We start from the raw sequence: 14,948 nt of genomic DNA, 5'->3' as shown, positions 1-14,948 counted from the left end.
CTCTCTTGGGGAAAGTTGACCATGTGGCCTGCTGGATTCAACATAAGTCTTCTGCTGGTAAGTTCCAGTGTCAGGCACCTTCGAGGCAACGTCCAGAGGGAAACCATGACCTCACTGCTCTTTTCTGGAGCTTCCTCTGTGGGCCCTGTCTGCCTGTCCCTCCTTCTCTGTGTTCTGCCTGCCTCTCTCACACACATATACACAAACATGCAGTTATGGATTTGTGTATTACATGGCATATTTTAATTTCCTATGTATGTCTAAAAATATTACTATCAAAATGTGAAGGGACAATACATTAATAGAGAAATGACAACTACTTTGTTTCTGATTTCTGGGAGAATGTAAATATCCTCTCTACAAAAATATAAAGTACAAATAAAAATAATTTTTACTCCATATGTCAGTTCTTCAAGAGAATAGAAAGTTTTTGACTTGCCTTTATCAGTTATAAATTTGGAGAATAAAATTTGGGAAAGAAATACCATGTCATGTCACTTAGAAATTACATTTTAAAATGCAATAAAAATAGAAAGAAGAAAATAAATCTGCCTCAATGATTTAAATGTATTTATATAATTAGACATTATTCAAGACCTGAATTTAATTTTCCTAATCATTTGTTGAAAACAAATACCCCTCCTACACCTGCACTTAAAATTCAGGTTGTATCTATGCAAAGTCTCTTTAAGTTGCTGTTTTTCCTCTGTAAAGTGACCCAAATGACCAAAGCAGAAAATGTACTTCCCAAAATACCAAGCCCTAACTAGAGTACTTATCTCGTGAAGATCCTAACAGCTCAATGCAGGAAAGAAATCAGTTTTATATGTAAAAATGCTTCCTTTTATCCCTGATTTTTTTAATTCTCAAATCTACTTGAAAAAAAAATGTGACGTTCTTTAAGTGAGGACTTTTGGCAGCAAGTGGGTCCAGTGGAGTCCAGGTGAGAGTCCTGTGTCCATGGGAGCCACATCGGCCCCACTCACCTGCTGGGCTGGCATGGCCCCAGCCTCTCTGGGAAAGGGAAAACCAAGTTCCATGCTGGAAACTGCAGAACCAGGAAATATCCCGTGGCCTCCGTTAGGGTCTTGAGGAAAATCCCCCCAAGAAAAAGCTATTACCTTAAGCCCCACAGACGTCACGGCTCCCTCTGTCTCCAAAGCATCAATTTGTCTATCAGCCTGATCTGCCACTGCCTGCCGCAGTCCTGTTCCATGCTGGGTTTTATAAATTGTGTAAAGATAAAAGGCTTACCCTACTGTAAAAAGAAGTAAGATATAATATTGAATTTGCACTAAAATGAAAATTTTCCTGGTGCCCCTTAGGTATTTAAAATGACTGTTTTCTTGCAATGAATATAATTCACTCTGCCTTTTCTGAAGTATAATCCCACAAGGTTTGATCAAACAAAAATGCTCTAATGATTGCAAATGTCTCAAATATTCTGACCAGTGAGTTAAGTGAGAAAAGTTTCTATGTTAAAAGAAATAATAAGTGGAATATCACACATATTATAGTAATTGTGAAGCATCAAATTTACATAGAAATCGTGGGAAAGGATCCTGGCACCATGTTTAACTGAACCATTACATGCATGGGGGATTTGCTAAGAAGCTGCTGCAGGCCCAGTGTGTTTCTTTTAGCATGGTAAGTCCTGTAATGGAGTCTTTAAAAGCTTCAAATGTATAGTTAGATTAACCTTTCTGTTTTAGTGTTCCCCCCACCTCAGGGGAAAAAAAAAGAAAATAAAGAAAAACAGGACAGAGGAGAGAGCTGGGGAGTGATTCAAAAGCCGATGAAAGGCTGCCCTGCCCCTCTTGCCCACCCATCTCCTCAAGTCTCTCCCTCCAGCACACATCCATTCATTGCGCACTTCACGTTTTGGGTAAAAACAGGTCCTTCTCTTTCCTTCCAGTTTAAGGTCCAAGGATCTCACTGAAGCTCCTGGACAGGGAACTAGTTAGTGCAGAGCTGATCCTGGGGGAAGGCTGTTTGTCTCCCAGCAGTTCAGGCAGCTCTTCTGATCAGGAAGTCTGTAGCAGACAATGCTGGACCTCAGAAGCCTGTGATGGCAGAAGACTGATGCCTAGCCTCCCCTCTTAAGGGACATGAGCAAGATCGCTCCTGCTGCCTTCTCCCTGGCAGCCTCTGCGAGCTCTGAGTCTTACCACAGCACAAGGGCACTTCTATGGGCATGGCCGGGTGCACCCTTGGGAGGGATGGTTCTCCCTCAGCACCCAGGAGCACTGCGCACCATTGAGCAGCTCTGAGAACAGCAGGCCACAGCTCAGGCCTTGGCAGCAGGCTGTGCACAGAGCAGCTTCCTCACCAGGCCCGCCCCCAGCTCAGATCCAGGACACTGCAGGCCCTGCCATTCCTGCTGCACCTACACCAGGTCCCTCATTCTCATCCTCTTGGACAGTGAGACCAGATACATCTCTGTGGCGTGTGTGTGTGGGGGGATCCTGTGCACTGTCATGTGCTTTGCTGGCCCCACTCTGTGGGGTGCATATCAGAAGTGCCTCACCCAGCAGAAACACTCAAACACTTCTCCAAGTATTGCCACATACCCCTGGGGTGAAACCACCCTGCTGAGAACCACTATTCTACATGCTAAGGGATGTAGAACACAAGCCTTTCATCCACCTCCCTTTCCCAGGAGCCAGTGTGGCTCTCTCAAGTCCACGACTGAGACATCAAAACTGCCTAGGGTGTCTCAAGACTTCCTTGTTTCTTTTTTTTTTCCCAAAAAAGATCAATTTTGTAGCTAAACTAAACTGAATGAATCAAACCTATGCATACAATAGAAATAGTCAATAAGCACATTCCTGACTTTTCTAACGTCATCTCTTCCTGATAAAACTCTGAACTTTCTGGTGAAAGAGAGAAGGTGGTGTGTCAGCCATTTTCCCACGTCATGTGCCCACAGTCTAGAGTAGGAAAGACGGGTGGTGCACACCCATCACTAGGGCTCCTCTGTTCCACGTGGTCATGCCAAGAACCAATATCTATGGTGCAAAGATTCTGAAGACACTTCACAATGTTTCCGAGAAGCATAGCATGAAGACTATAAACCCAACACCTGGCACAGGGGCTCATGTCTGTAACCCCAGCAGTTCAGGAGGCTGATGCAGGAGGATCACAAATTCAAACCAGCCTCAGCAACTTAGCAAGGCCCTAATCAATGTAGCAAGACCCTGTCTCAAAATAAAAAGTAAAAAGGGCTGGGGATGTATGTGTGTATGTATATATATACACATAGACAACAAGAATGCTTTAATTTATGCATATAACTTTAGGGCTTGCCAAGGGTTTCCCAGCAAATCATGTCATTGCTTTTCCACACAGCTTCTATCCATCCATCCACTCCTCCACCATCACCCATCCTTCCACCACCCATCTGTTGGCACATTTATTCACATATCCATTCATCTGTTTGGATCTTCATTCAGTCCTTAGTGTGTGTGGAGCACTGCAGGGAAACTCTGTGCTGGGCACTCTGGGGACAAGGGTAAGCCCAGTAGGATTCCTGCATGCAGCACACAATCTAATCAAGACAGAATTAGCACAGAAGACTCACTGCACCTTGCTCTGTCTGCCTGCAAGTGAGAGCAAGTGGGTTGGTGAGCAAACCCAAAGCATTTCCTACATGACCCTTCAGAGACTCAGAAAGACCCTCATAGGCAGCAGGATGGCAAATGGGACAATCAAGCAAAGGTCACACATTAGCTTCTGGGCTCTTGGATCGGGATCAGTATTCTGAAAGAATGAATCATTTATTATACAGATTTTATTGAGTTCTATGTATTTCAATACATGTGTGCAAATAACACACACACACACACATTCATGTGCACATGTGTTTCCATCTGCAGGACCAAGGCGGTTGGGCAGAGGAGGGCCAGGTTGTGCTTTGAACCTGGAAGTTGGCAGATAGATCCTGCTCTGAGCCCCACACAGACAGCACAGGGCTTCTTTGATAGGCCCATACCCATTGGGGTGAAGAAGAGGGCAGAGGACAGAGCTTGGAATCTGGAAAGGAGCTGGAGGGGTTTGATACATATGGAAGGGCTGGGGTGGCAGAGCTCTTCCAGGTGGGAAGCCCAGGAGAGCCTTCTGTGGCCAGGCAGAACGGCTCAGTGGTGGCCAGCACCACGGCTGTGGAAGCCGGGAACAGGTGGGAATAAAAGAGGCAGGCTGTGCAAGAGTCTCTCCTCAGTGTGGCCAGATGTCTGGAGGCCCTACATAGTCAGACCAGCAGATGCCCTTCCCTGCCCAGCAGAAGGCCAGGGCGTGGCCCACGAGAGAGTGAAGCAGGAGGCTGCATCACCACACTGACCACAGGGAACAGAGGCACACACTTGTTCAGCTCCTTGCTTGCTTGGCCTTCGGGACAGGTGCTGTCAGGCCTTATGAGTCCAGCCAAGAAGAGGAACAATCCAAATGGACAAATACACAGGCCTAAAGATACCGATATGAAATCCCCAACGTGCAAAAACAGCAAGACTCCTCACAGAAAGCCCCACAAGCATGGAATCCCCCTACATGCCTGGAGTTTCCACTGGCCTTGCAATGCTTCCTGCTCACTCATGAGCTAAAGTCAAGTGTCATCAGACACATGAGCACAGGCTGCAGCATGACATGAAGAGAGGGTAACAAACACAGCAAAACATGTATCCAGATAAATCAGAGATCACACAAGAAACAAACTCTATGGAAGCCATCACTAATGTCTTTAAAGAAATAAGAGATGATGTTATATCCAAGGAATAAGAATAGAAGGCCACAAAAAGAAATCACTCAGAGAACAAAACAAATTTAGTATATGATGGCAGAAATGAGAAGTTCAGAGCATTGGACAACGAAGTAGAGTAAACCTCTTAGAAGGCAGAGCAAAACCTCAAAGAAATAGATTTATTTTTCTATATAAAATAATAGAAAGAGACAAGAATTTAGAAATATAAAAAGAAGGTTAAGATAATATTACAGTATTAGTTGAGCAGGTTCAATATCCTAATAATACCAATTCTAGAAGGAGGTGAGAGGAGACATAGGAGAAGAAATAATCATTAATTTCAGAAAATTTCTAGGACATGAGTTTTCAGATTGAAGAAGTCATGTGCCCAGGAAAGGGATGATTGTAGATCCACATCAGTACACTGCACTGTGGAGTCCAGAACGTGATAGAAAAGAACCAAAGTCACATACAGAGAACCAGAGGACCAGAGCTTTCTCCACAGCAACCCAGGAAACTGGAGGACTTCACATCCTGGATGCAAGTGTTTCCTGTTGGACTTCTGTATCTATCTGAAATAGCAAAAAAAAAAAAAAAAAAAAAAAAATGAGGCAAAATCAGGATTATTTTCAGACATACCAGATTCTTCAAAAAATTTACCTCAAATGTATACCTTATCAGAAAACTACTGCAGGGAGCCCTCCAACAAAGGAAGGGGTGAGTCAGGAAAGAGGGAAAATGTGGACCAGGAAATTAGAGAGGCACAAAGAAATCCTCAGACCACGATGATTGGTGAGGCCGGGAGGTTCTCCAACCCCCAAAAGGTTCTGGAGAGATGCCAGGAGTTGACCTGCAATTCGGAGCATTAGAAAAGTAGAGAAGTGTCAGGCTGTAATTAGTTGAAAGTACATAGAAAATGAGGGTATACGAGGACAGCTGTGAACTCCAGGAGCCCTGGGCAGCCAGCAAAGGGAAAGCAGTCATGCACAGTGCACAGTGCCCATGCTCAACACCCACTAGGTCCAGTTGGTAGAAGGAGCTTCAGAGAGTCAGCACCACCACGTCAGGAGGGCATGCATACCAAGAGCAAGCTGGTTCATGTCTTCATGAAGGCGTTCAGCAAGTCAGGGCTAAGGTAAACCTCCAAGAAGGAGCAAACTAGACACTTTTATTTAGACACATGGAGATATATAACTAAAGAATAGGAAGTTGAAAATTATCGTGTCTGAGGAGAGTAAATGGGAGCAAGGGAGGCAGGGAGTCTTGTGCTTGGCACAAGTGCTGCAGGAGAGTGAATTCACACTTGAACTATATGCATACTAAATATTTTATAAGAATTGGAAGTATAGAATTAATTGGAGTTTACCAAGAAAGTGAGAGGGATGCCACTCAAGACAGCAAGAAGGAGCAATTTGGTGTGGACAGGGGTTTTTATGGGAATGTGAGTGTATGTGTGTGGAGGTGAGAAGAGGCAATGAGGGATGGGACTGTGGGGCTAGACAGAGGCCCTCCAGAGGATCTTGGATTCTATTCTCAGGAATCTGGACCCCATCCACTAAGACTGGGAAAGTGATTGCACATGGAACCACAGTGCCATATTAGTTACCAGGGCCCTCCAGCTGGTAGTATGGTGCAGGCAAGTAGGTGGGAAGCTGAGGGGTTTAGTTCTGGGCAGAGAAGACAGTTGGAATAGATATTGGGAGGAGTATATATTGAACTTGATGCCCATCTTGACTGAGAGTTTGGCTGGGTATGAAAATCACAACTGGAAATTGGGTAGAGAAAAAGCAAGAGAAAAGTGGGCCTAACCCAGCCAGATGATCAGCTGTACGAGGGCAGGGCTGCACCCCTCCTGTTCCTACTGTGTCTCCTGCACCAGGGCCTTGCACAGAGAAGGAGCCAGGGAATGGAGAAGGGCTTCACCTCCTCCCTGTTCTCCACTCTCCAGATGCCAGAAGGGAGACATCTAGTGCCCTTGGGAGCGAGCTCATGAGGACGGCAGAGCACGAGATGGAAAGGACTTGGGTGTTGCCCATCAGGAATGCCACAGTGCACCGGCTGCCCCTGGAAGAGCTCAACCCAAGGAGGCTTCCCAGGAGAAACCATCCTTCCAATCAGAGCACTTTGTTCATGGGGCTTATGGACAAGTCCAGAACCTCAGCCCCTTTCCTTCTCTGTCCACATGCCCCCAGAGGCGGCCAGCACGGTGGATCACTCATAGCACATCAGCTCCCACCCACCTCCAAGCATCTGAGTCCCTCTTCTTCAAGCAGGACATTCCTGTGCTGCTGAGACAGCCCACACATCTGTCTCTGGCCATACCCACCCCCCACACATTCACAAGGCAGTGCCAGGTCCTGACTTCCTCTGCCCTTGAGGCCCCGTCTCACTCAGGGCCTGTCTGTCCTAAGCTCACCCACTGGGCTCCTCTCAATCTTTAGGGTGCAGTCAGGCACAGCCTTGGCTCAAAATGCAAATACACTTCTGGAAAAGGCCAACCTAAGAGAGGCCTTTCTATGCCAATGAGTGTGTTTAGATGTGTCTTCAAACATACACAGACTTATTTACATTTTAATATCACGGAGCTGACTGAGCAGAACAAATCAACTGCTCTGTTAGGGCCTGAACTCCTGAGGCCTCCTCTCTCTTGGCCTCCCAGGCCTGGTATGGGAAGGCTTTCCCAGCTTCTGCTGAACACTACTGAGTTGGTGCCCTTTGCTAGCTGATAGTCTAACCAAAGATTCATGGGCTTGAGAGGCCTGAGTGCAGAGGCAATTCCAAGGGTGCCTGTGTTGGACACTCTCCACACCAGCAGGCAGTGCATCCCTTGCCCTCAGCTCTGCATGGTGAAGGCAGCCTGTTGTGCTGTTTGCCCTGAGCTCTGCAGTCTCTGTCTTCTGCAAGAGGACTCCAGGCTGGGACATTGGTGGTCCCTCCTCAGTCACCTGGTGCCTGACACATGTGCTGCCAAGGGCCACATGTTGTCACAGGACTGTGGAGGAGCTGGCAGGAGAGAAACCACCGGAAGGTCCAGACGTCACTGCACCATGGAGCGCCAGTAGCTCAGGCCTCCATGGCATTGCCCCCGCTCAGAGTCTCCACCTCTGCCAGTCAGGTGCCACTACACAACAACCCACCCACAAACCAGCCACTTAAGGATGTAATATTTCACCAGGCTGGCTGGCAGGCCCCTGCTGCCCTGCCTGGGTCCCTGTGCAGCCCCTCTTCCTGGGTCTAGAGGCCACTGCCTGGTGCTGGCTGTCAGCTGAGCTGCTTTGTCATTCTCCACATGGGGCTCAGCCCTCAGTAGCCAGTCCAGCTTTGGAGTAGTGCCCTAGGGCCACACACACAGGGCACAGAGGCGGTGATGTGGAGCCACTCAGGGCACAGCCAGGAGCTGAAATGTCACTGCCTGAGATTCAATTGGTCAAAGAAGGCCAAGGCCTGTCCTCTGGTTGCTCTGTCAGACACCACCAGAATGGGCACCTGAGCCCAGGTTTGCCTCTGGATCCCTCTAACAATGCAAGGTGGATCCCCAGAGGGCATTGCAGCATGGCAAGTCAGGAAGGTCAGGCTCCACCTGAGGGCCAGGTCCAGGGCTCAGGAGAGAGCGACTTCCTGCTGAGAAGGGCCCTGCCAAGCCCCATCCAGGACAGTTCACACCTTCACGCTCCCACTTCCACTGGGCCGGCCTCAAGCTGCCATCTTTCATTCTCCCCAGGAACTTGCCTCTTGTCTCTTCTCTCGGGCTGCAGCCTCCTCGTGTCCCCTCATCTGCTGCACAGCAGCCCCAGCTGCCTCCTCCAAGAGGAGGACCTGATCATGGCCACTTGTCCTACAGCTGTAATGGTTTCCCCCTCAAAAGACATGCAGCATACACGCAACAGTGGACCCCAGGAAGGGACTACCATGTGGCTTTGGGAGGTGAGAGTGATGCCATGCCTGTGATGATGGGGGCCATCCAGGTGTGGAGATGCCCCAGCATGCCCTGTCACAGTGACCACCATGTCCTTTGCTTTTCCCTCCTCTGCTGGCCTCTGCAACAGGGAGGTCATCTCGGCTCCTTGCAGCCTGAGGCAAAGCTCAGGCTGAGTCATGAGAAGCTGGGAGCAAGGGTCAGGGGAGAGGCGGGCTGAGTGGAGGCTGCAGGGCCTGGCAGGGGAGGGCAGGAGGTGGGTGTGCAGGTGCAACCAGAGGTTGAGCCATGCCCTGGGGCCAGGACAGAGCTGTGGACCACAGCTGCCCATGGCCAGGAGGTAGCTGGCCTGGGGCAGGCGGGCCATTACAGCACAGGAGCTCATAATGGGCCGGGAACAAACTCCCTTTGAAAAACAGGCTACTTCTGAGGGTCCAGATGAACAGGCCCAGGACAGGACCATGGACAGACAAGAAGACTGCAAGAAACAGCTACATAGCCATAGAGACACTGAGGAGACCCGACTTGGGGTCAGAGCTGCCCCTCCACCCTGAGTTAGCAAGGCCACGATCGTTGTTGCTGTTTCCTCTGCTAAAATCAAGGGGCATTCCGGAGGCACAAGGTCACCTTATTTCACAGAGTTTATTATCTTGTACCAGCTGAAAACTTCTGTCTGTAGAATAATTAGTAAAGGAGTACAAAACAGAAAAGCGATTAGGCTGTAGCCCACAGGAGACACCCCATCCGTGGGCAATGGGATTGCTGTGAGGGCTGAGGAGTTAATGGGGGCTGAGAAGCACCTGGCTCCTCCTGTCCTTGGGGTCACTGCTGACCATGCTGAGGAGGAAGCACTCAGGATGGACTGGCCCAGTGTGAATAAAGATGGGGGCTGGCAGGCAGCAGAACACTGAAGTCCGGAAGGCCAGCAGTGCCCTGGGACAAGAGTCCTCCCCTGCCACCTGCTGCCCTGGGACCCTCTCAGAAGCAGGTTCTCCTGGTCTCTTTCTGCACCCCTCCTGGGCTCCCTGACCCAATGGTGGATTGGCCAGCAGTAGATGGTGGTGGGCAGAGCCCAGGCTCCAGTGGCTGTGTGGTTCCCGCATTGTTATAGGAAAGGGAAGAGGGACAGATGGCTTTCCAATGTATCTAGGACTGTACTTAGAGAGCAGCAGGCCAGTCTCACACCTGCCACAGATTCATCCAGCTGGACACCTGCCAGGGACAGTGTGCAACACCCGGCCACAGACCCCACAGCAGGTGACAAGGGCACTGCTGGCTACCCTTCCTGACAAGGATCTGCAGTGAAAGGAGAACCCAGCAGAGGTGGCGGAGCGACACAGCCACACAGAAAAGGGCCAGGTCTCATCAGGTGTGAAGAACAGGGTTCAGAGGAACAGCACCCTCTGTGGAAGGCTGAAGAAAACTGAAAGCATTTCATTCACGTTTTCAGTGAGAATGCTCAGAACACAGGCTGCAGGGAACCAAGAGAGGGGATGGGGTAAAGAGAAAGACCAGAAGAATGTCGAGGAGTACTAGTGAGCCATGGCTGGAAAGTCCAGTGGAGATGGACAGAAACCAAACTTTACCAGGGCTGGGTGTGGTGGCACATGCCTGCAATCCCAGCAAATTGGGAGACTAAGGCAAGAGGATTGCAAGTTCAGGGAGACCCTGCCTCAAAATCAAAGGGCTGGGGATGTGGCTCAGTGGTAGAGTACCCCTGGGTTCAATTCTGGTACCCCAAACCACCAAACTTCACAAGGGACCTGTGGTCCAGATGAAGAATTAGTGGCCAGTGCTTCCCTAGCTTTGTGGGCACCTTGCAAAGAGCAATCCTGTCACCCATCCTTATCTGGAACCCGAGGAGCTGAAAAGAAGAGCCACAACTGTTGTTATTTTCAACAGGAAGATTTTCTCCTCTGCCCCTCTCTCAAACAGCAAATCACAAAGAGCCAAGAAATGTGAACTGTGGTGACAAGGCAGACGTTCAGCAGCAAAATAATAGTATTATGAATATAATAAATTTCTATACATCAGCAATAATTAAAAAGCTATCCAGAATAACCACATGACATAAAAATAAAATCAATAAACATGATGAAAAATACCCTTTAGTCAGCAATATGTTTACTGAGGAAACAAATGAAATAAAAAGCACATTCTATTCCTAGATCAACAATCTGACATATACTGTAAGGATATCAGTTCACCCCAAAATTGACTAGCAAACCAAATGAAATTCATACACACACACAAAAAAATCTTCCTGCATAGTTTTGTGAACTTCACGAATGTATATGAAGCGGGATGTGGAAGTTCACACAAGTAAGGAAACAGGAAGGCTGATTCAGTGCCAGAGACAAGGCAGAGTTCAACAAAGCAGGCAAAGATAGAACCAAACTGTGCTGCCCTTTAGTGTAAGGCCACAAGCACCTTATATCAGTGGAGACAGACTGAACCAGAATAACTGCTCAACTGTAAACAGATAAACCCATTGGACGCATATCTATATAGACTCCAGATGAATTACTACAACAGCAAAGTCATAAGAAACTAAGGAAAGAATATTTTATACATACATGTCTGGTGTGCAGACAGATTTCTGTAAACATGATATCAACCTAGAAACACTAAGGAAAAATTTGATGGTTTTGGCAACCTAAAATTTTCAAACAATTTTCACGTTAGAAAATAGGAGAAAATGATAAAGTGGGGAAAATACTTAAAACATGCAGTATCCAAAGGCTGTTAATTTTCTCAATATGTAAAGAGTACTTGCAAATCAATAGAAAAAAGGTATCTTCATGGACGAAAGGACTATAGATATAAATATGCAATTCAGAAAAGATTAATAAGCAGCCCATCACCATATGAGAACTGTTCAACCTCACCAGCTGCCAAGAGAACACAACCTAAACCAGGTGCCATTCTTTAAATGGTCAAAAAAGCAGATTTTCAAAAACAAAACAAAACAAAAAACACTCAGGTTGTCAGCTGTTGCTAGGAATTAAGCATCATTTCCATACCTCTCTGATGAGTGTGTCCTTTTGTGTGAAATCTCAGAAGAGCAGAACTTCCATGTCTCAGGCATGTCCTAGACCTTTACCTCCTTTGGGTCAGCAATTCTAACTCCTGATTTTTCTCCTGAGGAAACAATCAAATAGACACACACTAAGATTTGAACCACCAAGAATGTGAATTGTAAGTTTTAAAATCAAACCTGGGGAAAACAATGGAGTGTTCATCAAGACAGTGGTTTTAAGTGAGTCAATTTAAAAGTAGTGACTACATTTACATAAAGAGTCTCTGTATAAATCCGAAGTCCCTGTATAAAGCATGTAATGACATGGGGACATGCTCATGGCATAATGCTAAGTGAAAAAGGCAGATGTTGTGATCTCCAAGTCATCTTGTAAAAATGAACTTTGTCTTAGAGCCACCCTACATTTCCTCTTCCAAGTAAAGTAGTGATTTCTAACATGGTATGAACAAAGAACATAACAGAGGCCACACAGAAGCATCCAGGCCAGGGACAGTCTGAGAGGTGGCTCAACTTGAGAGCCAAGTGCAGAGGAAGATTTCCCCTCCCAGCTAAAACTCACCTTCAGAATGAAGCCTGAATCCTGCCTAGCAAAGCAGCCCACAGAGGGTGGTCACCAAGTGTCAGGTGGGATGTGCTTTGATGACAGCTGAATAGTGTTAAGATGCATAGGCACAGAGGGGGAGCCCACGCAGAGGGGAGGTGTCTGGGCAGTGGGGCCACAGGAGCCCTAGTGCCCATGGGCCTGCAGGAGCTTCAGGGAGAAGCAGAGCACCTGCCAGATTCCTGGGCCCCTCCACTGAGCCAGCCGGAGCCCAAGGTGGTGCCCAAATGACTTCTGCTGAGTTGAGGTTGAGGTCTTGCGCCAAGTCCCCCTGGCATATCCCAGTGTGGGTGAACACAGGTCTCTGCACCTTCCCTGGGAGAGAGCTCACATGCTCACGGGTGGGAGTGACCGTGTGGCTATTGTTCCCCAACAGCGAGGTCAATGCTGATTTCCCCGGTACCACCGGGATCTGGCAGGGCACCTCCCCAAGTCATCACTGTGCGTCCATCATTTCTGATCTCAGCACAAATCCAGCATTCTCCAGAGGCCCAGCCGCTTCTTTCACCCATGCAGAGGGCGCAGCTCAGGACACTGGGGAACAGGCTCCCTGTGCCGGTGTTGGGAATGCTCTGTGCCTCCCTGAACAGCAGTTCTGGGGCTCTTTGTTCTTGGCAGGGCTGGTCTTCTCTGGGCAGGAGGGCTGGTCGACCCTCCTCCTCTCGTCTTCACCTGCTCATCTGAGCTCCCATTTCCCACCTGGCCCCATCTGGGGTCAGATCAGGCCTGCCACAGGTCCAGGTCCTGAAAGGGACTGGGGTCCAGCAGAGAGGGGAGCACCCCTGCCAAAGGCAGCCAGCAGGGATTGCCAGGGCCAGCACCAGGGGTGGCCTTGGACTGCTTTATGTCTCTGTCAACAGAGGCCCTCCAGACATGGCCCCAGGGCCCCAGCACCCCTAGTGTACTTCCAAGGACTTGGGTCCCTGGCTTTGTGCTCCAGGGAGCACCTGGACAGCATGCCCAGTGAGGGACAGAGCAGGGTGCGATTGGGGCACATTGGATATTTTCAGCTGGCCACCCATGTCCTGTGGGCACTCTCCCTCCCACTCCCACCTGACACCCACCATCCGCTTTCATCAGTTTGCTTCCTGTCTTGTTTAAAGCTCTATAAGCTTCAAAGCATCACCACATGGGGAAAGGCTTCCTGCGAGTGGATTAAACACGAGTAACTCTGGAAGCCAGGTGCCTGTGTGGCCTGCTTCTCTCTCTTCCCTCCATCTGCCTCCCATGGTCCATCAGTGGGCACCTTGTCCAGAAAGTGGCTTGTAGACTCACACCTTCTCCCTGGAAGGAGACAGCTGCTTCTCACAGACTGAGTGGGGTGTGGTGGCAGAGGACTCAAAGCCAAGTCCCAGCTGAGGACACATATGGGCCAAGAGCATCCCCAGGCATCCAGAGCCCTACAGGGCTCCCTGAGTCGGGCGAGATGGAAGCCCAGGAAGTCTGTTGCTGCTCAACACAGCGTGGAGGCTCTGTGGGGCAGCACATCCAGGGCCTTGGAGCTGAATCCACAGGCCTCTTTTGTGAGGCTATCTCAAGGATTATTTTATGTGAATACTTTATTCTTTTTTCTTGCAAGGAAATCTACATTGCGTAAGCTTGAGGCCTTCCCAAACACTTCCATCCACTCACTATACAATTCTAGCAACAGTTACACAAACACAGATCCAGGCCCAGGCAACACTCTGAGGCCTGCCTGGTACAGACACCCTTTCCTCAATGGCTCTAGGCACTCTGTGCTCTTCAAGACACAGGAGTGGCAGGGTGCGGCTCAGTGCCCAGTGCCTTGAACTGCAGTTTGGTTTCTATGACATGAAGTCAGTAAGCCATATTCCTCCTAGGGCACAGGGAAGTGCTGGCTGGGTCCTGGTGCTGACAGGCACACACTGTGATGCTTCTCTACATTCATCTTCCTCAGGAGGAAGGTGGGTGGTGGCTGAGTTCCCTACCCTTCAGGTGGATAAAGAGTTTCCCTCCCCATCCTGCAGCACGAGATGAAAGCAAACAAGCAGGGGCCTGTATGATGGCCACTCAGCTCAGGAGTTCCAAGGAAAAAGGTCCTTGAAACAGGTCAGCCTCCACAGCCAGCAGGGAACCCTGGTCAACCTGTGACTGGCTTTCCAAACCATGACACACATTTGCTGTGTCCTCTGTGTTTCTCTTCAGTCTGAAGGAAACAAGAGCTCACGGAGGAATTGCTAACATAGACCGAGCACACAGAGGACTTGCTCAGAGAGGCCATTCTCACAGAGGTTGAGCTCACAGAGGCTGATCTCACAATCTGTGCTAACACAGGCCTTGCTCACAGACAACAAGCTCAAGAGAACATGCTCACAGAGACTGTGCTCACAGAGGCCTTCCACGCAAAGATTGTGCTCACAAAGGCCTTGCTCACAGAGGTCTAGCTCACAGAGGCGGTGTTCATACAGCCTTCCCTCAAATAGGCTGAGGTCACAGGGGTCAGGCACACAAAGCTGATATCACAGGGACTGGGCTCACAGAGGCCTTGCTCACAAAGAACTTTGTCAGGAAGGCCAAGCTCACAGACGCCATACTCATAGAGGCCGCGCTAAAGAAGAACGTGCTTAAAGAGGCCTTGCTCACATAAGACTAGCTCACAGAGGCCTTGCTCACATAGGCCTTGCTCACAGAGGCC

At 48.9% G+C, this 14,948-nt stretch overlaps 1 protein-coding gene across 1 annotated transcript in view; it reads right to left on the bottom strand.

The window, feature by feature from the left end:
* LOC124975138 (peroxynitrite isomerase THAP4-like) overlaps positions 1-14,845 on the bottom strand; it is an 88,191-nt gene extending 73,346 nt beyond the window's left edge. Inside the window, exon 1 of the mRNA XM_047538018.1 lies at positions 14,792-14,845. Within this exon, the coding sequence (XP_047393974.1) occupies positions 14,792-14,845 (54 nt within the window). The remainder of the gene's footprint in view (positions 1-14,791) is intronic.
* Positions 14,846-14,948: the final 103 nt, after the last annotated feature.

Source organism: Sciurus carolinensis, unplaced genomic scaffold, assembly GCF_902686445.1.
Source record: "Sciurus carolinensis unplaced genomic scaffold, mSciCar1.2, whole genome shotgun sequence".
NCBI lineage: Eukaryota > Metazoa > Chordata > Mammalia > Rodentia > Sciuridae > Sciurus > Sciurus carolinensis.
Note: the sequence above shows the minus strand (reverse complement) of the source record. Positions and strands in the feature narration are given on the sequence as shown.